We start from the raw sequence: 24,463 nt of genomic DNA on the forward strand, positions 1-24,463 counted from the left end.
AGTTTACTTGGTTTGTCGCCTTCCAAGGCAACTACTCCAATTGTTGTAGTAAAGGTGGAATTTACCACCTCAGCGGTCCCACACAGTTAGTCTTACGACCATCTATGAGGAGGTAAATCGGCAAGTTATAGTTGGCCACTTTGAGGATGATATTTTTTCGGCTTCATCGAGATTTGATCCTTACCCATTGTAGCAATATCTGTCCCATAATAGCTAACTCAACTCTGCCCGCCCCTGGGGGCCAAGACAACTACTACAAGGCTTAGTCCTAACGTTGCTATCACCTCTAATCAATTTCGTCTTTCTCGGATCCGTAATTCTTTACCTGTTGTAGTGAGAAAACCCTGGCTTGGAATTGCTTGTGTCGGAAGAGCAGTCACCAACGAATAGCTCCTCAAATTTCACAAACCAAATCCTCGATTTGGTATTCTTCCTTATCTCTGGCAGCGTTCCACTCTTCTCTTCACTGATGCTTCGCTTGGACGCACAACTGGTATGATCGCTCGCCCTTTCTCAGGGCTTTCCTCTCCCTTTAATAGTCTGTGGCGTGCGTGGTGGGCAGTTATGGTAATTGCCTACATCTTCTACTCGTCTAAGTGAAATCACAAAGGCAAATGGTCACAAAGACTATTAAGAGGTATCTAGCCACGTAAGCTAAATATAGCCGGAATGCATAGTCATATAGACTATAAGAACAACCAATTCATACATAGGAAAATAGTTCGTGCGACAGCAAGCACATTGAACATTTATTGCTAAGAAAATTATTACACCATACATAGCTACTCATAGAGCGATTGATGCTAAGAAAAATTGTTACACCTAATTTAGTCGCTCTTCAAATGGTATATAACTATTTTCTGAATGACACACAATCATTTGTCTAATGGCTCACAACCATCATTCAGGTGACACACAGCCGTTCTCCAGTGATACATAAATCACTCTTCTGGTGGTACATAACCATTTTCCTGGACTCATTATGTCTTGCTATTTGCCTAGATTAAATAATATTTATTTACATCAATATGAACATCTCTAATCCCTCAGTTTGACTATCATGTCAAGAGCATGTTCCATATCTACAATATTCATAATCATTTCTATACATAACAGAAATAAATCGACCAGTGAATATTTTCAAAGTGATGTAAATATATTTAATTTTCCTTTTTAGCTTCATGTTGACCATTTTCCTCCTCCGTTCATGTTGACCATTTTCCTCCCTTGTTCTCCATTCTTCCTTGCTCGCCATGAGCAATCTTCCTTCCAGCTTTTCGTTCCTCGGATGTACCAATTAACCCTTCTGGTTCGCTCTCATTCGTCTTTCTCGTTTTGCTAGAGTACTCTTTCGTAGCTCCTATTATCTCGGATGCACTAAGCTCGTCAGCTCTTTTCCTGTGTCATCCTTCTCGCCTGCTTGTATTTTTTTTTACCAAGGTTTACTATCTAAATATTACGTATGATATATTAAGTCCTTGTATATATGATATAATTTTAGATTTATTTCACCATATATTAAAACTCTATTGGGTACTTATTAACAGAACATTCATCTTTTCACTCTTTATTTATAACATTTTTTAACATATTTTAATGAAAAAACAAAAACTTGAAATTAATATCATTAACTAATAAAGTAACAAATGATAATATATAATTTTATAACATATTTTTCTCAATTTTTTATTCACAATAAATACTATCCATATGCGACGATAAAATATGTCACAAATATTAAGATTTTTGGTGATGAAATAATTCTTCCATAAATTAAAGAAAATATACTTTATTATTTTAAATCTATTTTTTTGACAACTATTAATTCGCTAATAATTGAAGTCAAAATTTATTTTGCTGCCACCCATAAGTGAAATTAGTTTATCATCCCCATCACGAACATCTATTCATGACGCCATATTTTGTAATTAAATAAATTCAAAAATCAATTATAATAAAAAAATGGAAATAGAATAAAAAAATCTACTATCATTTTGACCGAAAATTTTACGATAAAAAACTTCACGTAAGTAAAATAATTAAGTCAAATTTTGAATATGACCCGAAATATTTTAAATTTTCAGTCAACAAATGTTTTAAATAAATAGGCATGATCTCCTTTTTTTTCTTCTTCTTATTTTTTTTTAATTTTTAAATTAAAAGAAAAGAAAAAAACAAAGAAAGATAAGGAATCTCGCTCTTTAATTGGACTAATTATGAATTCATTAAAGAGGAGACTGACAGCTCTCTGTCCCCCCTTCGTCATGATCCATTAACGTTTCCTCCTGATTTCCCTTCCCGTCGCCAGCGAAATCGAAGCGAGAGAAGGTACGAGCAGAGTTTCCGTTTTCGCTTCAACCCATCAGATTGTTGCGTCTCCGTAATCAAGTGTTTTATTATTCGATTTTCTTTTTTAAATCTCGTTTATCGCACAGATCAATCGTTTGTTCTGACTAGAAAAAAAAAAACTGGATTTGGACTTTAGTCTTGATGCTTCATCCATACTGTAGCTTTATTTAGTCAACTTCTACCTGGCCGCCTATGCTTTTAGTTTGCGATTCTTGGCTATCATTGATCTTCTTGATCGTTTTATTTGAAGGTTGTCCTGGTCTCCTACCACTATGCAACCTGAAGTTTCCTCGCAGTGGCGTGAGAAAGCGTCCGGCTTTTTCGCTTCCTCAGGTACTTTTTGTTTTTTGTTTTTTAAATTTTCTTTTGTTTCCCATAGCTTCACATTCTAAATTCAGGAGTCGGAGCGTGATCATTCGTCTGATGCCAGATTTTGGATATTCCCTTGTTGCAGGAGTGAGGCTTAAGCAAGCTGGGCAATCAGCTGGGAGTTTGGCCAAAAACGCAGGGGTGAACGTTGCAGATGTGGCAGGGAAAGTTGGGTCGTTGTTGAAGAATAGGTGGACTCTCATACAACACTCAAGCGAGCAGCAGAATCCAACTGCATCTGGAGAGAGCATTCAGCAGCGCTTCCGCTCTGCTGCTACTTCCACGGGAGAACTTCTGAGAAAGGGTATAGCAGAGACTAAAGAGAAGGCTGTAATTGGGAAGTTGAAGGTTGAAGAGGTAAAGCTCTAGGTCCCTGTAAGGTTGTGTATGCATTAACACTTATCATAAAGACTTACAACCCGCATCTTTGATTATGCTTGGGTAACTTTTGATTGTCATTGGTACCAGACGTACTGATGCAATAATAATTTCTTTTGTTCCAACTTTAGTATGTGTAGCAAGTAAAGAGGCCAAAGAAATACTTAATCAATGTAATAAACCATAAATTTTTAATGATTTGAATATTACTGATAATATAGTTTTGTATAAAGCTCAATGGTGACAAATTATTAATATACCTGTTTCCAAATAGTTGAGATACAGGGTTTGATTATGATGTTGGAGCAATTGAAATCGTACTGAAACACAATCCAATTTGATGGTCTACTGAACATTTTGAGAGTCAAGTTCCATAGTAACTGGTTGAGGGCACAAATGTTGCACATCAATGTTAGCCAACTTCCTCAACCCAATGCAACTCTTGTATTCTTGGAGCAATGCAGTGACATTCCTGATCTATTGACCAAGTGTTTTAGCAACTCGATCTAGTTATTCTTGGTTAGATGTACCCACCCGACGATTCCTAACTACGAGTTCTCAACCAAGTGGATACCAACTCAATATTCTCATATGCTGCTGTTATGGTGTAATCTTCAAAGAATCCAATTGTTCTTTGTTGCACTAGCTCCTTTCCTGGACACGTATTGATGCCAGATTGGCTTGATGCTACTCCCTGGATCATTATCTGTCCACACTGGCTATGTGTTGCTTTGTACACGTTTCTTCATGTGCATATAAACATGTGCATGCTTGCTAATCTATGCAAATTTTGTGCTCTTGTTTGATTGTTTTTTTTTCTTTCTTTTTTGTGATTATTCTTCATGTTCTTTGTACTTCTTGCTTCCATGACATTTTGGTGGTGGTTTTGTTTCTAATACTGACAGAAATATTGCATTTTATCAACTGGTAACACATCTATGCCTGTTTTCAGTACCAAAACTAGCTTCATTAAGGAAAGAATGAGAAAAATGTAGTAGCAGAAATAAAGGTGAAATTTGATATTGAAGGGGTAACAATTTCACTTTTTCGAAGTTGAATTGGGGATTATTTACATCAGAAGTTGCAACAACCGTTTTTGTATTATAATTCAAGTTCGAAGTCAATGGTAGATTGGTGTCCGATGGATTGGCAACCAGCTAGCAGTTGTCTTTGGCGGCTCGTAAGATTATCTTTAACATCATGAAGGAGAAGTCCATGAAGGAATATTATCTAGGGCCACTAAACATATTATGTCTGCCAAATTACTTGTTGACTAATGGTGGTGAACTGAAAATTATATTTGAGTGCTGTATACTTAATATTTGATGAAGTCAAAGTTGACCGTGAAGGAAGATTGAAATCTCTGAAAAAGGGAAACAACATGAGATCTGACATAATTTGCAAGAGGCAAAAGGACAGTGGCATGCCAAGTGATTTTACGTAGTTAAGGAGGACCATGATAGTAGGAAGAGGCACAAGGAAAGCTTGGTTGTTATACACTTTCAATAAAAAAAAGAAGATTGCTACTTCACAGAAATGCTTGTTTGTTAAGCTAGTTACTATTGGTTGATACTGAGTGATATGGCTATTGGGAACTTGCATGTAGAGCAGTGGGTTGTCAAAATTGCACTTCTAAATGATAATTTGAAGAGAACATTTATATGATGCAATTCAATCTACTAGGGTCATGACAAAGAAAACCTAGTTGAACAAAAGCTTGCATTATCTGAGACAAGTCTTAAGATATTGGTATATGAAGTTTGATGAATTCCTAAATAAAACAAGGTTAAGATTTCAAGTGGACCAAAATATCATGTTAATATTTTGGTATTATACTCCTCTTCTATATGTGTAACATGTTGATTACAGCAGATGACATCCAAAAGATTGAAGGTGCAATTGTCAAATGAGTTTGTAATGGTTTTGGTCGGCAACAATGCAGATTGTCATTGCAAAGGATTGTTTTTGACAGGATTGTAGGAAATTTAAAATTATCATAGGTAATATACTAAATACTAATATATACAGAAAGGTGTTAAAAGTGTCGGAAATCATGTTTGAAGGTCAGTTACAACTCCTTTAGCTGGTCACTTAGATTGTGAAAGGATGAACCGTCTAGGTTAGATGAAGCGGGTGACCCCATGGTGTGAGCACCTTCTGCTTCAGGAGTTTGATAATCTAATGTGCTCCATGATATGTACCATACTAGACATAACAACTGTAGTGAGTTGTATATAGGTACACAACAAATTTAGTAAAGCAATATCAGAAGGTGTTGAAGTGATTAATTTGCTATTTGAGAGGTGCCACATTGCCCATTGAGTAATATAAGATGGCATAACTTTATTGATGCAAATGTGGGTTGACATACAGACACTGAGAGTATCACACATTGCATTTACACTTTAGGCATGACTCAGCTGGGCTGTGTCAATTTTATAAGATAGTTGTAGAACTGAGGGATCTATAGAGCCTAAGTTTGTCTCCATGGTTAGTATTGAAGCACCACTCAAAAACTGATGCTACATGGGCAATTTGAGAGCCAGATGGCTTTGCTAAGGGAATCAATCTCCAAGTGCAAAATTATTGTAGGTATTAAGCCTAATTGATGTGCTATGCAACATGATGGCTACCATGGTTGAGGAGGCCATGCTTGGAGGTGACTCGCTGGGTTGCAATGTCTGCATACAATTGAGGGTCCAAATCCCCAACTGGAAGTGATTTCTGCAGTTATGGAGATGGAAGATAGCCTGCTTGATTTATTGATCCAACCATTTGTTTCACCAACTTGGTGTTTCACTGACTTTTTTAGTGACTTGGTGTTTTGTCGAACAAATTGACTCACCCTAATGATTCTGTGTTAGATGTTTGTGGCTTTATCTTTGTTGGCCCTGGACTTACAATAGCCCCAAACCAGTCTCATAGTGATCTGGTCAACATGAAAGGTATGCATGATTTTTATTCCTTGGTCTCTAAAAGGAGTAACCCATCTCATGCATAGGTTGTGAATATGTGACAAAACATACTGGTGGCATACTAAATGCTGGATATGATGTATATTTGATGGCAACATAATAGAAATATCTTTGAGTGGTTGTGGACCTAAGCAAGTTTGCCAAAACCACAAATCCATGTTTCATATTTGATAAGTTTCCTCTTATTTTTATGCTTTTTTATTTTTGTTTTTCATGTCATTTGTGTTTCTTGCTTCCGTGTATTTTAAGTGGTTTTATTTTTGACAATTGTTGTTAGAGAAGTATCTTATCCCTAATGCTTGCTAAGCAAAGCTATACTAGGTCCCACCAAGGAGTATGAACTTTGGCATTTGTTTCTTTCCACAGTGATACATACAGTTAGTTGGTTTTTTTTTTTCAGTTTAACTGTCCTCGTCTTCTCTCCACCAATTTATTAGCTCTTCTTCTCCAATTTATTAGCTTGATTAGACTCTGAACCTAGTCTGAGTTCATAATTTTGCATTTGTCATATTTTCAGGCAGCTAAGAAGACTACAGGCCATAGTAAGAACATTTTAAACAACATTGAACGCTGGCAAAAGGTATGTCATATTGGCAATACGAGAGGGCTTCTTACATTTGACTGCATTCTTAATGCTCCTATTTCATTTGCAGGGAGTTGCAAGTACTGATGGTGAGTTTTGCAGTCTTGTGGATTAAATGCTTGTTTATAACACTCTCTACATTACCAACTACATCTTATGGTAGTGCATCATGGCATAGATTTTGATCATATGTAATAGAATCTATAGACTATAGTTAGAAACGTATGATTTTATCATTTGAATATACTAGTGATATTGCCTTGCATAGAGTTTAATGGAGGGAGAAGATTCATCCATCTGACCTCAAATAGTTGTGAGTTGGGACAAAGATGAATGATGATGATGATGATATCAATCTTAGGTTTAATGTCTCATTCTTATTCCCCTTAAATATTCAAGCAATTTTTAATTTGTTTTTGCATATGTTAATTATTTGTTTATCATTTGGATCTTGATATATTCATTTTAGACGTTGCCTCACATTTAAAATGAATAAATATTGTTTTTGAAATGAGAGTCCAAATCAACTCACTATTCAAATCACCCTAGATGGTACTATGATAATCTATGTTTCTCTATTTTATATGGTTTTAGTTGTTATACTATTTATGAACAAAGGTCACGTAATCAAGAACATTTTCTGGATCTTCTTTTTTGTCCTCTACAGTTTCAAATCTAGAAGTTAAAAAACAATGAATTCCATGCTCAAGATAACTTGATAGAGTAGTTATGAATGGATTTATGGCTTTATTAATTATCAGGGCATGCAAGCTCTCTATCAGGATTGTACTTCATAGTGAATCTTCATTTATTTAGGTTGTATGCTTGTTTATGCTATATCTTTCTATGGTCTAGCCCTGGTTTTAATTTATGACAGCAATGAACTTTCAGTGTTTGGGGTTCCACTTGAAGTAACTGTGCAAAGACAGCAGTCATCAAAGCCAGTTCCTTATATATTAGTTAGATGTGCAGAATCTCTCATTACATCAGGTGGATTCAGATGTCTATCCTGGAAAGTTTGCTATTTTCCCAGATATCGATGAACTTATATTTCCATCTATTTCACTAGGATTAAACTTAGAGTACTTGTTTAAAACTGAAGGAGATAGGAAAGTTGTCCGCCAATTAATTACACTTTACAACCAAGGTGCACCCCTTGAAACTTCTCTTTGATGTTTATCAGTTGAAAAAGTGATTCTTGATTTCATGTTGGGATTCAATGTTGCAGACTGGAATGCATCATTACCAGAGGCTACAAGGCCTGCTGATGTGGCTGCTTTAATCAAGTGTTATCTTGCCAGCCTCCCGGAGCCACTTGCTACATTTGCTTTATATCAGGAAATTAGAGATGCAAGGAATGGCATCCGTGAGCTCAGAGATGTTTTGAAGAAGCTTCCAAATGCAAATTACATGACACTAGAATTTACAACTTCTTTGCTGCTCCAAGTTAGCCAGAAGTCATTGGTTAACAAGGTAGTGTTCCCTTGACATCTAGGTTTCATGTTGGATGGTTTCTGTAAGATACCTTTTTGTTATGAGAACTGCTTAATAAAAGTCACATATTGCAATTTTTTTCTACAAATAAGTGTGTTGCACTGATTCTAGGGTGTTGATGTTGGTGTAATCTAGGATTTGAGAAGTTTTTTTTTTTTTCAAAAACTTTGTATGAGAATCATGACTTTAGTTGTGGACAACCTATAACATCGATAGGTTTAGGAGAAAAAATTGTATACGGTGTTAATGTTGGCGGTAATCTAAGATTTGAGAAGTATAATTTTTTTTTCAAAAACTTTGTATAAGATTCAAAATTTAGTTCCGAACAATCTAAAATTGATAAGCTTTGGAGATAAAAAAATTATTTATAAGAAGCTAACTTGCTATGAGTTAATCCATATTGCTTCTGAAGTTATTTCAATGTTTACCGTTTTGATTTTTGAAACAAATCTAAGCTTAGTCAATGAAGTTACATGCTGTTACAGTAGCCTGTCATAACTATTTAGCTGACACTGGAGACCATAGTTGAAGCACATGATACAGTCCAATATACTTTGAAGTCTACCTGTTTGGCATTGGATGGTATTTTAACCCTACTTTATCGCAAAACGGCTTTTGATTTGCAAAAGAAATGAACATGGTTACTACTTTTGTTTACTTGCTTTCTTGATTCATTAGCTCATTTTCATTACTTTTGTATCTGATATTGTGAACCATTCTAAACCTCTTATTTATCCTCAAGTTATTTTACAGATATTAGTTGAGTTAGGTTAAAGTGTTAATTGATATGTCCTTTTTTAAAATTAATAAATCTAGTGGCAAAATGAAATGTAGCTTATTAGTAGGTGTATCTACTGGATGTGAAAATGCATAGCATCTGTTGTTGTTAGTGGATTATCCATTGGGTTAATATGTTATGTCTTTATAATACAAATATGGTTATGATAAAAGACGTTTATTTGCCACATAGTTAAAACATCTCAACCTATCTAACTACTAGACATTGGTAGGGTCTTGAAGATGGTCCTGCTAGAGGAGGGGGTAAATAAGATGGTGCACCCAAATCAATTCGTATGTCACACAAATACATATTAATAGTGCTAGTAGTGCGAGTTCTTGTGTGTATATTCAATTTGGGTCAAGTATAATCACAAAGGAAATAAAATATAAATAAACACAACACTACCACTCAATTTAACGTAGGGGGTGAATCCAAATGTTGGACATTTCTTCTCAAGGAGGTGAATCCAAATGCTGAGATTCAAAATGTAGGATCATGAAAGCCTTGACTAAAGGGGTTGAATAAACTGCCCTAAATTCTCACAAAAACTACACAAACATCCATTGTGCAGGTGCCTTAGGGCAACGTTACAAGAACTTGACCTAAGATCCAATTGGCGAGGCTTCTAGTTTGATGGTTCAATTGTTTGAACTTGTTGACAGTGTTGAACCTTAAAGTAATATTGTAAATATGATTTATGTTTTTATAGCTAAATATTTATATACATCTAGAAACAATATAGGATTTGTGATATATTATTTTAAAGGGATAATTGCTAAATCTAGTATGAATTTTTGATGTTTTAACTAATTCATGCTAGAATTTATTCAAAAATCATTATAATAGACATCAAATTTAATTGATTCAATTTTGTAATATGAAATCCGCTTAAAATACTAATAAAACTATATCTTAATTATTTAACATATAAGTTAAATTAAATTGACTTAGTATTTCCCTTATTTGTGAGAAAAACACAGCCTCAAATTTGTTTATTTCTTTTTTCAACATAGCTGCAAATTTAGTTTAAACATACATCTCTTACCAGTTTCTAGGTTTTCCAAATATTTTTTTTCTTCTGGTTTTTCATCTTTCTGGGTTTCTATTCCAAACTGGACCATATTTGATTTCAGTTCTGGTTTAACTGACCAGTCTGGTTGGGTTTTGAAAACACTGCCTTAGTGTAGCTTGTCTTAAAATCCTTCATATAATTGAGCTAATTTCTGTCAACTTTTATTGATTTTAGCCTTAATAACTGTCTTTTCACTCTTAGAAAATCATGGCATCCTCACGGAAGCTAATTGCGATGTATTGTTGAATTAATTGGCCACAGCATTTGCTGGTTCCAATGTGGCAACAAGAAACTATTCTCTCATGTTATCTTGTTCCCTTGTCCTTTATTATGCATCTTTTTCTCATTAAGGCATGTTTGGTGTCTACGGTATGCCTGCTTTCATTTTTTTTATTATCATTTCAAAATTATCTTTAAAGCTCAAGGATTGAAGTTATCCTGATGTTACTGATAATTGATTTTGATTTTAATTAAAATTGGGCTAGATAAGTTGAACTCGTAGTATTGACCCATAGTGTTAAGAAATCATAGACCAAGGTATCTCTCGTTGGGATGTGATGGATGACTATGTAGATCTAAAAGTTTAACAACTTCTTTTAAGTGGTTCTTTAGGATTTCACATGTATAGCAGCTAGGTCTCTTCTTCCCTCTCATATGCTGTGTGCTCAACCATACAAGGTCATCAAAGGAGAGGAGAAAAAACAAACCCTAGAAAACAATGATGCACTTTTGTTTTTGCAACTTTATCTTGTTCTACATCCTAGATGGTGACCGTAGGTAGAGAAATTTTCTTGTACATATCCTTCTAGAGGTCTTAATCATTAACCAAACTACTTAATGCAGATGGATGCTCATAGCCTGTCTGTGGAGCTCGCACCTGTGATTTTGCATCAAAAAGGTGATACAAGAGCAGATATCTACAATCATTTCTTCTATACATCTAAAGATCCTTCGGCGACCATGGAGCAGGCTTCGAACCAGAACACTTTGGTTGACTATTTGGGTAAGTTTTGGAACTCTACTTGCATGAACAAATTCTGGGTGTAGGAGATTACCTGTGTTTTATTCCAACAATATATCATATGTATGAAATCAATCACCTGCAACTCTAGGAACTATTTGTCAGGATGAACCTTAACTTTAAGCTCTGGCAATTGGAGCAATATGCCTACGGCATTGCTTCTCAGTCAAAATGCATGTTGCTAATCATTTTCTTTTAGACTGATTGGATTTCCTAAAACTGTGGGTTGACATGCTTTGATAATGATTTCTCAATCAAAGTTTTATCCCATACTTTTTATTTATTTATTTGGAATGGCCTCTTAACTTTACAGAGCTAAATGCACTTGCACCACCATACCCTCTGCAAAGGGTTAGCCGCATCCATTTACCTTCAAGGCTTCAACCTGAAAATAACTGTATAAATCTCTTGTTAACCTTGCCAGAAGATCCTGGACGTCCAATATTTTGAACTTGTCACAGTAAATCCGAAATAACTGCTTATATCACACTGCTGTTAATCAATTCAGCAGCATATGCTTTTTTTTTAATAACCCATTGTAGAATTATATTTCTTCATGCTTCCATCACTTTTACTTTGTTTGCTCATTGAGTGATAAAGTTATTTCATGCCTTCCAAAACAACAAAATAAATCTATTCTCAGGCATTCGACTGGGATATTCGGATTGTGTTTCCAAATTTAGAAATCAGATATTATGTGAATTTTTTTTTTTTGGTAGAGGGAGGTGCTGCAATTAGCCTACACTATGTGCATACACGGCATGGCAAGACAAAAAGAATAGGCATTTAGCTTTATTTATTTTTAAAATTTGGAAGGAAAGAAGTAAATGCTATCAATTTAAGCGTCCTTTTGGATGTTTCCAAGATCAACGTTGCATCTAACTTTCTCTGTAGCACTATTGTTTGTATTTTTGTCTTATATTCTCGCTCTGTTGTCTTTTCCCTCTGTAACAGATGAGGATGACAATGATGATGTGTCTTCACAAATCCCGTTGGATGATGTTTTGCCACCTGATTATGGTGCTATCGAAGTGATTCAGTGCCTCATTGAACATCACAATGCTATATTCACAGATGCAAACGAGACAACATGGAGATGATTCTGTTTGAACACTCAATAACCAAATGAGATTTTTGCCGCATGTAAAATCTATCCTTCTCGTTCAGATTGATGATTGGAAAGATTAGTCTTGGTATAGAACGACAAAAAGGGTCGGAGTATGTTTTAGATTTACACAATGCCTTTATACAGTGCAGTTGAACCCTAGGAGAATCCAGAAAAGATTGAGTTCCATCTCTCACATCATGGATTCCAGATTATATTTCTATAGATACTGTACAGTCCTTCACATTTCTCCAGAGTTTGATAGAGAATAATGTCAATGGATTTGTGGCAATGTTGATTAGTGAAGGAAATAATGTGAACAACTATTGGTTATGTTAATTATTTAGTACAAGTCTCAACTCCCAAGAGCATCTCACATTCTCCTCGAGGCAACAAATGAAGCCCTGTGAAGAAGCAATGCATAACCTGAGCGTGAAGAAAAGTCCTAAACTAAAGCCACCACCCCCTTTATCCTTCTTATGTTTCATGACAGTTTTGCTCCAAAAATTAAAGGAAACCCTATGCACTTCAGCAGGGACACAAAATTGAACAATTTTATTATTTTTTGGATATGAACATAATCAATCCTGAACAAATGCCTTATTTGGATTTTTTTACAATAAATAATTCAATGCTTTGTCAAAAAGCTTCTCCCTCGTCGTCGCAGCTCTTGGGAAAACTTTCTCTGGTGCCTGAGATCAATCCTCCCCTCTGCGACTCTCCAGGCTGAGATCACCGTCCCTAATCACGAGAAAGCTTTCATCGAATTTCCTCCTCCACAAAGCCGTCTGCTTCTCCCTCGTCGTCGCGCTCCTCTCCATCCTCCCGTCTCAGGCCGCCACCAGAAGCATCCTAGCAACGGCATGGGAGATCCTCCACCTTCTCTTCCTCGGCGTCGCCATATCCTACGGGCTCTTCAGCCGCCGGAATGCGGACTTCGATGCCGTGAAAGAGACCGTCACCGCACTGAAAGCAGATGGCGCCGTGTCGTATTTCTCCAATATGTTCCATGTTTCGTCGGTGTTCGAGGATGGCGATGGCGATGGCGATGGCGATGACGAGGAGCTCTACTACCTCCATGGCTCTCTCGACGAAACCAAGACGCAAGTATGGAATTCCCAGTACCAGAGAAATGACCCGGTGGTGGTCGTCGCTAATGAGAGCGCCGGCAGCAGGCCTCTTTTCTTGCCGGTCCGGAGCTTGAAATCGCACCTCCATGACTTGGATTCAGCGCCAGAAATGGAAAATGTGGAGCCTTTAGATTCCACGAATGCGCAAGGTCAGATTTTTGAGATGGAGATGGAGGAGGAAGAGGGCTCGAGCAAAGCCACAAGGGTCTTCCCATCACCACCACCGCCTCCTCTCTCGCCTCCTTCCCTGGATGACGTCTCAAATATCTCAAAGATTTCGTCTTTCCGCTCCTCCAAGAAGAGGGCCAAGCCACCCCCTGCGCCGCCACCTCCGCCGCCATTTTCCTGCTATGGCTTCCCTTCCACCATAGAGAAGAAGATCACCAAGCAAAGTTTCAAAGATGAACTCAAGGACTTGAGCAGGAGGGTGCGGAAAAGCGGCCGCATTAACACCGACATAGTCTTCGACCTCTTTGAATCGGCGACAAAGCCTGGTGGTTCTTCCGTTCCAAGATCTTGCAGAACGACTAGAGCCAAGGACGTAAAGGAGACAGCGGCGGAAGATGCCCCAAAGATCGATACAGAGAAGGCCGTAATTGCTCCCCCTTCTGATTCTGGCAATGAGGAGGAGGAGGAGGAGGAGGTGGAGGCATCGGTGATGGTAGAAAAAAGCTCAAAATTTGGAGGAGGAGACGGGAACGAAGTGGACAAGAAGGCCGACGAGTTCATAGCCAAGTTTAGAAAGCAGATTACGCTGCAGAGATTTGAAGCGGCTCGTCGAGCAGCCAAGTAGCGTTGAAGGATCGGAGCCAGCTTACTACTGTTGTTCATGATTAAATGCCATTTCTTTATTTATTCAAGTTCTTTTGGTTTAATTTTCTCGCAAGGCATAATTTATTTATTTTTCTTGTTCATTTGGTGTAGAAAGATTGTTCCTTAATAATGATTTCACCTAAACAAGTTCTCACCTCTTTCTCTTTCTGAAGATGAAAACGAAATTAAGAAAGAGATAAATTACCAAGAGTTTGATGATTGAAGAAGTCTTCCAATCTTTCTCCAAGATCTTGAATCTCTACTTTGCAATGACTTTCCTCTCCTATTTTAGTACTCTAGCCGAAGCAAGGGGATTACAGTGCAAGAGATCTAGTTAATCAGATCTAAGTTCTGAAGTCGGAACCGGTTGATCGAATACTAGGAGATAAGATTCTGGTTATCTTACACATCAGACATGTAAAAATTTCATCTGTCTTCTCTTTTTCGACAAGATTAACACAAACATTTTCATCTGCAGAGAACACCCTATCAACAAAGCAAAGATGAAAGGAAGATCACCTAGAGGTACTAACTTACCAACATCAAACATGGTTTGAATCGGGAGCAAGCAAAGATTAATAGGGTTATTTGCCCATGGGCTCATGCTTCTTCAAAGAATGGCATGCATGGTGTTCAGAACTGAACGATGGTAACGTCCTTCAATTAATGATTGAATATCTACAGGGAAGAGAAGGAAATTAGCTCTTCAGAACTTGCAGATGTTGATTCAGGTTGAAGAGAAACACAACACTTGGACTGATTAGTTATCAAACCCTTTTGTCTTCACTATTCTGCTGCTAAACTAGTAAAACGGCAGGGGTAGTTGTTCAGTTAACAGTGGAAGGATCATGGATATTGTCTTTTTGATTCCATGCATGCGTGTTTCTTAAATCACACAGATGAAAGTAATTCCTTTCGTACTAATCATCAAAATATATAAAAAATCAGTAACCCAAAAGGAAGAATTAAATTAATAATAATTGCAGAATCTGATAAACAAACAACTTACAAAACAACAAAAAGCTTCATTTGTTTCTGTTTGGTTTTAGGTTTGTAGTATAGTTACATGGCCATAGAATACAAAGCTGAACAGTCAACCAATCCTCCGATACAGTTACAGCAGTTGCTGCATGCCCAGAAGAAAAGTATGCTTAACAAGGTGAAAAAAAGTGAGCACCGATCGAGCTATATGATTCGTGGTAGTTAAGGCGTGGGAGGAGAAAGGCTGGCAAGAATAGCCAACAACGTCGCCCACCTCGTCTGAGGCGAAACCAGTCGTAGCTTAATTATTTGGTGCAGAGACTTCACATGCTGATAATTTCCCGGTGCCAAAAAGCTCAAAGCTGTCGTGTTTCCGATGGCTTTAATTTGTCCCCAGCTTTTCACTTTATTGAATCGACCCACTGAATCATGAATGGAGGACGGACTGGACTGCCAGAAAAAAAGAAGAGAAATTCTGTCAAATAATTGGCTGCATCTGCTTCTGCACTTGTGTCTTGGCTGGTGCTACAGATCCTTGGAATGTTGTGAATCACAGTTACGTTTTCCAGTTAAAGTTCTTTAGGAGCTTAAACTAATTACTAATGTGGGAAAAGAATATCAAAGTCTCGTTATTAATTATATATTTTTATTTTAAATGATCAAACATGAGGGTGTTTCGATGTTGGTGATGAAGGCAACCGATTGGAGGTGGCCAAGCTACTCAGTGAATCAACTCCATCTACCATGGAAAAACACTTGTACTTGTGGTCATTTGAAAATGGTTCATCATAGTTGAAGTAACTAAAGGCCATTGTTGCCCACCAGACCTTCCCAATGTTAGTTAATTGTCAGGAGATCAGTTAATGGAGCTTTGCATTAGGCAACCAACTATATATTCAAGTTACAACTCTCTAGGTTCCCATGACTTTTGTTCATAAAGGAATCCGAGGTGTATCATGTTCACAACATCTTTGGGGTAATGCACCTTCACTTCAATTTCCTAGCGATCGAGGTAGAATTCAAGCCCCCAAGGCATAGCTGAGTTGGTTACGACGCAGCAGACTTGCAGAAGAGAGCAAGGGTTCGAATCCTGACGAAGCCAGGCAATACCCTCCTGCATTGTGACCAATTGCAGTTTCTCGATTTACCTCCTCACAAATGGTCGTGGGGCCGACCGTGTGGGGCCGCTAAGGTAGCGGATTCCACCTTTTGCAGAAGAGGTAGAATTCAAGAGACTAAGACGATACTCAAAGTTCAATAGCTCAGACTAGTAACTCAAATTAAAAGTTGTCAATCAAATCTTAAATCATAAATCATCATATCGATAATCAATGTTATGCATATCTCCTAAACAACAATTAGATGGTGGATCCTAGATCAACAAGTGAGATCAAAACACACATGAGGCAACTTCACTCTTACATTCTAAGGCATCCATATCTTTTTCATTGACATCCCTATCTCGAACCACTGTTCTTATCTTAGGCAATGGGAAGAGGGATTGAAAGATCCTAACAAGTAAATTAGAGAGCTTAGTTTGTTCGGAAAATGACACTTAAACCAACACTTAACAAACAAGATTGAGACACACATGTGAAATGTAGTTGAGCACTTTGATTACTATACTATTTTTTTTTCTCCTCTTGTTTGCTAAGCAAAAGCAAAAGCAGCTAAGAAAAGTTTGGTGAAAGCAACCTCAAGATGAAAAATAAATAATAACAACAATAATAATAAATTAAAGAAGTAAAATTATGATAGTGCTTGCTTATTTTTATTTCCGACTGCGTATTTTTCCTTTGCATTCACGATAACCTCACATCAGTCGACTGAGATTTATTCTCAGTCGACTGACCACGAACAGAGGCAATTTGGACTCGACTGGAGACCCTCCTCAGTCGACTACGGTCATTTTATCATGTTTTCAAACCTAAATCATAAATCACGGTCGAACTCTAACCACGTAGTCGACTAGGGTTAATACTCTCCCTCCGGCGATTGATGAGTGTCATTTTCTACGGATAAATCAGGGTTAGATTGGATCGGTTTGGACCGTATTTCACATCATAATTAAGGATTTTCGGGCTATTTCTTTATTTTAGAAGAATTTATGGTCTTTATTGTAATTTGCATTGATTTATGATACTTATGAATATTAATTGGTTGTAATTTATTTTGCAGGAAATTCAATTTGGAGACAAATCAATTCTGATTTGAGTTGGACTCAAATCGAATTCAATTGACTCAATCAGATTGGAAAATCAAGCTAAATTGGGTTCAACCACTGTTCATCGTCTTCGCCGCCGCGATTCCGAGCCGTCGCGCGCGGCCATCGCCACCATTCCCCCTCCGATCAACCCTTGAGCTGTAGCTGGCGTCCAGGAAGATCCACGAGCACCGACAACGCAGGGGAGCGGCTGTGAGTGGTTTGCTCCGGCGCGGTTCCTCTTCAACCCTCCGGTTCTTCGGCGGCTGTGAGTGGTTTGCTCCGGTTGTGGAAGGCCGGCAGTACTTCACGGGAGAGGCCGTGAGCGATTGTTCCGGCAACCTCGTTGATCCTTCGCATCCACCGGAGTAAGGCACGGGACGCCGGCTATGCTTCGACCATCTTCTCCACCGAAGACGCGAGGTAAGTCTTTGTTTGGTTTTCTAATCTGTCTGTGGTTTGCAAGGCTAAGCAGTGGCGAAGTTCGTTGTCTTCCCCGACCTGAGCTCGTCGGAATCGGCCATTTCCGACGACGCTTGTTCATCCACGTTGGTGTGATTGGTTCTGAACTGGTGTTAACTGTTGTTTGGGAGCTGATCGGAGCCGCTTCATCCACTTCTTCCATCACCTTCATCATTACACATTACCTCATGCAGCTTCCCTGTTCTGTGTTCCGAATCAAAAAGGGAAGGAATTCTAACCATTAACTTTAGTTTCAATCTAGCTTTGTTTGTTGTCTTTTGGTAGTTGTTAGCTGATGAATTAATCAAAACCCCCTGTTTTCTTTTCTTTGTTTGTAGTTCAGAATGGAATGGTTGTTTAATTGGATATTGTTGTTTGAGTTGAAAAATCTTGTTATGTGATTCAGTTTTTGTGATCCCACACTAGTGATTCAATTGAATGACTTGTATGAAATGTGTTGATTAGATTGTGGATAATATGTTTTAAGAGTGTTGGCCGGTTGAAGGATTCTGTATTGTTGAGTTTTAATTGTGTATGGTAGTTGTGTTAATGATGTTGGGATGTATACTGGCTCCCATCAATTGAATGGGTTGAAGTTTGATGGAATTAATATTTGTTTCATGTTGACTGTTGATATTGAATGGAACCAATGATTCAACATTGTTATGGCTTGATGGATCATTTAACCTAGGTCACTAATGATATGGTCAATGGAATTGTGGTTGTTTGGAGTTTTGCTAATGCTCTCTTTGTTGGAACCGGTTCTATGATTGTAAGATGTTGGATTCATGTGCACATGTATGATGTGGTTGTATGAGATTGTAGATATACATTGTAGGCATGTCATTGTATAACACATGATGTGTAATTTAGAATGTAAGTTTGTATATGTTGCATGACAAATTCATGTTGTATATGTTGTATGTTTGTTGTCTATATAGTGTTGTATATTGTGTGAATATAGTCCATCCTTTTTAAACCCATGATCTTTCCCATGTGTTTTAGATGTGGGACTATGTTTGCACCTTTGCAACCCAACAATCCCCCCCTCAAACAAATAGCAATTACTGGAAGCTCCCCTACCATTTCTCATGGTCCGGCTGCCATTTCTCATCCGGCTACCATGTATGTTTGTTTTTCCCGAGGGTCCCCACATGGTTGTATATGTTGTATGTTTGTTGTCTATATAGTGTTGTATATTGTGTGAATATAGTTTATGTTGTATGTTTCTTATTAGGTTTGTAGCATAGTGTAATTGTGTATGATTGACTTTGATGTATAGGATTTGATTGCCAATAAATGGATCTTGTAAAGAGTCATGAATGAATAAAATATAATAAAACCCCGCAACAAGTCTAGAATTAACATCCGATCATTGAGTCCGAGAGAGACGACCCGGACCTCTCTGTACTACTTAGGACGATAATGAAGAGGTTTGGTAAATAAATAAAATAATTAATTTTGATGGGTGTCAGTGACACAAATAAAATAAGGGAAATTATATAAATACAATCCCATACAAAAACATCGCATCAGTGATTTCTTCTCTTCCGACGACCTTTCCTTCTCCGACGCTTTTCTTCGTCTCCAGCGTGTATCCGGCCGTCTCCGGCGGCAAGGTCTCTCGTGGCCCCTTTCTCTCGCCGGTGTCGTCGGGAAGAAGAAGAAAGTCGGACAACTGGTGTCACTGGGAAGCCTTAGCTCGCGAACAGTTGGGAGTAAAGAAGAGAGGAGGTTTTCTGCTCGCGCGGTGACTTCATTAAAATTGGCTGCAGAGGTCATTTGAGATGGTAAATATGATTCAGTAGTATAAAGAAATTCATATTCTATAAAAAAAATTATTTGTTAAAATGTTTATCTAGGCAATTAAAAAAATTAATAATATCAAAAAAATCTGATGTTGATTTGTAAAATATATTAAAATAATGAAAGAAAAAAACAAGTAAATTATATGAACATAGAGTCTAAAATAAATGAAGTGTTTATTAATTTACAAGGATAACAAAGATGAGGGATATCCTATTAGGAATTGTGTAGTTAGAGGGTGAATAACTCCGATTGCTTCGCTTCGATATTGAGTGCTCATTGTTTGAATGCACAGTGAAAATTCAATACAAACTTGATGTCAATGCAACACGCTAACAAGATCGGTTTTACTTGGTTCACCATCTCTCAAGGCGACTACATACATCCAAGGTCTAATCCTAACGACTATTTCACTATCTTTCTCTTTCTTGGAAACCTTCCAGAGACGGAGAAGCCTTTGACAATAAATTTTTACAATTATAATACAATAAAAATATGAAATATAAAGGTAAATACACAAAAGTAAAATTACTTTACAAGAATTTTTACTTTGTTTGCTCTTTTATCACCTTGGAATATCTCTTGGTGGTGGAGAATACAATAACACTTTGTCTCTAACCTCTAAAAAATTGACTTCTTCGATCTTTCTTGAAATCCTCTTTTAAAGATTGTTACTCGGGCTGATATTCGTCTATCAGTCAATTGCTAGACTTCACCATTCGACTGCCACATCGAATCTGACCGTTTAAACATGCAGAACGACTCTTTCCATGCAGTTTGACTATCATCAATTGATTGCTGATCCATATTAATCGACTGGTAACCTCTATTTGAACCAGCCAGTTGAGTTGGGAATGTTATGTTCGCTCAAGCATTGCCATCAGTCGATTATTGGATTCCAACAATCGACTAGTAGCCAGCAGTGTCAACGATCAATTGTTGGGTTTTAGCAAACTCCATTTGAACTGACCAGTTCAATTGGGAACGTTCTATTTGCTCGAGCATTGCCATTAGTCGATTGTTGGATTCCAGTAGTCGAATAATAGCCAACAGTTCAACCAAGCAATTAAGTGTTACAATGTCAACGATCAATTGTTAGATTTTAGCAAACCCCCTTTACTCCCTTAAACTTTGAATTCAAGATTTTAGAGTTTAGCAATCGATTGTCACTTTCTAGTAATTAATTTCTACCTGTGTTTCGACCTTTCCAAAGTTGTCTTTCCTAGCATCTGATTGACATCAACTTATCAAAACTTCCTTTGCCTAGTCATTCGATCAATCTTGACTTGTCGGGACTTTTCATTATCCAACATCTTATCAACTTTGACCTGTTGGAACTTCACACACCTAACATCCGATCACGTTTGACCTGTCAGGACTTCTCCTATGCCAAACATTCAAATTTTTTTATCTGTTTAGACTTTTATACTTATGTCAAGTGTTCGATCCTTCATGACCAACTTAAACTTCCGTCATCTCTGATCACTAAGTATCTAGTCAAGCATAATCCACTTAGACTTTTCTCTTGCCAACTCCCTATTGGACTTCAAATCACCTAATGTTTGGTTAATCATGACCCACTTGGACTTTCTGCCTCATGTCAATTCCATATTGGACTTCTGACTACCAAGCATCTGATCACCCATGACCACTTGGACTTTTCATATTTTGTCAAGTATCCAATTAACTTTGACCTACTTGATTCTTTGCTCAACCAATTTAACATATTGATCAACTGCTAAGTATCTGGTCAATCACGACCTACTTGACACTTATCGATCAAACATTGAAACTCCAACCGAGCTTGGTCAACCTGGTCAGCCTTGACCATAGGTCGATTGCACTAACAATCTCCTCCCTTTTGATGTTTGATAATATGTTTAAGTTAGGCTAAACCATTAGCCCAACATCCTACTTTTCATGCCAATGAAGGTTTCCTAACTTGAAACCTTCATTCTCCCCCTTTGGCACACATCAAAAACACATTTTCTCAAAATCCATTCTCTTTTCTATTTCAAACTTCCAATCATTACAATGAAGGTTTCCTATCTTCCATTATCTCTAATGCTCAACCTTGAGCATACATTAATTATCCTTCATTCATATCGAAATCATGCCTTTAAGGAGGACCTTCCCCTCAAAGCATATTTCAACTTCAATCATTGCACCAATAATGATTTGGAATTCCTAAACCTTTTATGAAATTTTAAAATCTAAGTCATGAGGTTAAAAATTTTAATCTTGAATCTAAACCTCGCCTCAATTCCATATTCTTCTCCTTTTAACATCTCTTTCTTATTTTCATCAAGAAAATTACCTTTGAGTGTATTCAAGCATATCAGAGGATTATGGATATTTAAAATACCTAAGAGTGAGCTTAAACTACTTAAACAATTCTATTTTAGTCAAAAACACAACCAATACTCAATTGTTGATTAACAACAGTTTATTGTTGGACTAAATTACAATTTTAATTTTTAAATTAAATTTTAAAAATACATAAGTAATTTTATAATTTTAAAAAAATTATAAAATTTCATACATATATTACTTATGTCAAATACTATCAGGAAAAAAATAATTTTTTATGAAAATACTTCTTATTTTTAAAGAAGGATACAAAGTTAAAAACCATTGAAACTTCAATGTTCACTTTAACTTTGTATTAACCTAATCAATTATGATTCCTATTAACACATAGACTTCACTAAGATTTTTTTAAAATTATTTTGAAATGATATTCAAACTCAATTTTCAATCATGATCTATGAGCTAAATGCACATCATTTGCACATTAGCTTTTCCCATAATTGGTCATATAGATTTCATGTATTTTGATGCCACTTAGCTCAAATAGATGCACTAAATCAACATCTTGAGCTTTGCTCATCATTCTAACATCTTATTTGTATCTAATGTATTTCAATACACATACAAGTTAACCCTATGATTCTTGTGATATGTAACATTGTTCTTTCCTCTATTGAGAGATCATATATTTCTATTTAGACATTTCTAGATTTGATCATCCTACCTAGGATGTCAATTAATGTTATTGTCCTTACTTATAAAGAATTAAAAATAATATATAATAATCAGTATGACATACATCAAATATATATTTCTTCAAAAAGAAAATCTATCATACTCAATGATGAATGTATGACATGACATGTGCAATTTCAAACAACATATGTCAAAATTAGCAATATATTATCATGTCAAGATGAATGCATGATATGATATCATGACATGTAATAAAGCACACACAAGCATATTAATTATAGAACAAAGAAAATACCTAGATTTTTTATTTAAGTGTTGTCATCTAATCATCATGTCAAATAGATAATTTGACATAAGCAATCCTATCTCCCTCGAATGTGTCAAAAACTCACACTTTTGTGTCAATTTTAACTAATCTCAAGACTTCAATTGTTATTGGCACCCTATAAAATCCTCAAGGATACAAATTAAAGTCTCATTCTTAAGATATTACAATACTTTGAAAATATCTTAAAATGCCAACTTTGTCATAGTTGGGTTAACTACTCTTCCAATTAAGATTGGCACATCCTACCTATTTAATGTGAAAAAAATCACACTCTTAGGAATCCAATATCTATTGGAGCTCCTTGGATGTATTAGGTATTCACTAGGGATAACCTCTCTAATACCTTCCTAATAACTCTCCTACGTTTTTTAGAAGCCTTAATCATTGTGGTCTCATTAATGTCAACTCTTGGGATGACATCCCTTATAACCTTAGTTTCACTCGTAGACCTAAGAAGTTCCATAGTTATATGGAACTCTATAATATGAAGTCATGCTTTCTTTGAACTTAGGTTTGTATCTCAAATCTTTCTTGTCATTAGATGGTTCTTACCTATCTAAGTCTAGATTTTGCTTTTTGGACCTTTTAACCTCATTTGTCATTTTCTTAAGGGTATTTTCTAACTTATCAAGTCTTGATCGCAAAACTTAATTTTTAATTCTCAAATTTTAATTTTTCATAATTTCCTTAGATATTTCTCTTCCAAGGCATATGTCTAAAATTTTATTAGGTTTTTTACCTAGATCCTTATTAGGATTTCCTTGGAGTAGGTCTAACATGAGGTAATCTATTTTTTTTTTTTTTTTTATGTTCATGGTAATTAATACTAAGGTGATAAAATTTATTTCTAGCATGATCTTTGTTATGAATTAGGAAATTCCATTAAATAATGATACCTTGATCTTTATTTTAAGAATTCCCCCTAAACTTGATCTTCCTCCCTTATTCTATTTGAATGTCTCCCTCTTGGATATTGGTTCTGATAATATTCACATTGATTGCATGTGAAGCACACAATGTGCTCTTTGCCCTTTCACACTAAGGATTCAACTTTTTTGGTTTCTCCTTCATCTTAGTTGTCCATTGAGCATTTTTCTTCGTCAATTGTGGGCACTTACTCTTATAATATTCTTTCTTCCTGCATTCAAAGCACATGATATGATCTTTATTTTTAACAACTGAAATTATTATACCTTCATGAATTGAGGTATCTCCATTGACTCCGGATATTGAGGGTTCCTCTCGTTCTGGTATCAATGAGCTCTCTCTCTCTCAATCCTTGAGGTGGATGATTTTTCATCTTCCATCTCGGATGTTGAGCACCTCTCAACATCTAAGTAATCGTGCTCTAGTGTCAATGAATCTCTCTCCTTAGGCTCGTCTTCACTTTGTGTCGATAATAGATCTTCATGGAGCTTGTCCAACTTGCTCTATAGCTCTTTGGCATCTTGGTATGTACCTATCTTGCACAAAATATTATTAGGCAAAATATTAACTAACAATTTAGTTACATTTTCATTTGTCTCATATTTTTAAATTCGTTCTTCATTCCATTTATTCTTCCGAAGAGATTTTCCCTTTGTATCTCTCGGAGCTTCAAATCCTTC

The 24,463-nt window shown here is 36.5% G+C and overlaps 2 protein-coding genes across 2 annotated transcripts; both read left to right on the forward strand.

The window, feature by feature from the left end:
- The first annotated feature begins 2,236 nt into the window (after positions 1-2,236).
- LOC141847640 (putative Rho GTPase-activating protein At5g61530) lies at positions 2,237-12,465 on the forward strand. The gene is made up of 10 exons (XM_074735694.1): positions 2,237-2,328; positions 2,600-2,682; positions 2,804-3,075; positions 6,589-6,651; positions 6,725-6,743; positions 7,546-7,644; positions 7,724-7,801; positions 7,883-8,127; positions 10,845-11,004; positions 11,977-12,465. The coding sequence occupies exons 2-10, from the start codon at positions 2,622-2,624 to the stop codon at positions 12,120-12,122; spliced, it is 1,143 nt and encodes a 380-aa protein (XP_074591795.1). The 5' UTR covers positions 2,237-2,328; positions 2,600-2,621; the 3' UTR covers positions 12,123-12,465.
- On the forward strand, positions 12,419-14,050 carry LOC141847525 (uncharacterized). Its single transcript, XM_074735583.1, has 2 exons — positions 12,419-12,456; positions 12,853-14,050. The coding sequence occupies exons 1-2, from the start codon at positions 12,419-12,421 to the stop codon at positions 14,048-14,050; spliced, it is 1,236 nt and encodes a 411-aa protein (XP_074591684.1).
- The last annotated feature ends 10,413 nt before the right edge of the window (positions 14,051-24,463 follow it).

This window comes from Curcuma longa, chromosome 16 (genome assembly GCF_044706935.1).
Source record: "Curcuma longa cultivar G26 ecotype Majalengka, Jawa Barat chromosome 16, ITB_CL_G26_1.1, whole genome shotgun sequence".
In the NCBI taxonomy this organism is placed as follows: Eukaryota; Viridiplantae; Streptophyta; class Magnoliopsida; order Zingiberales; family Zingiberaceae; genus Curcuma; species Curcuma longa.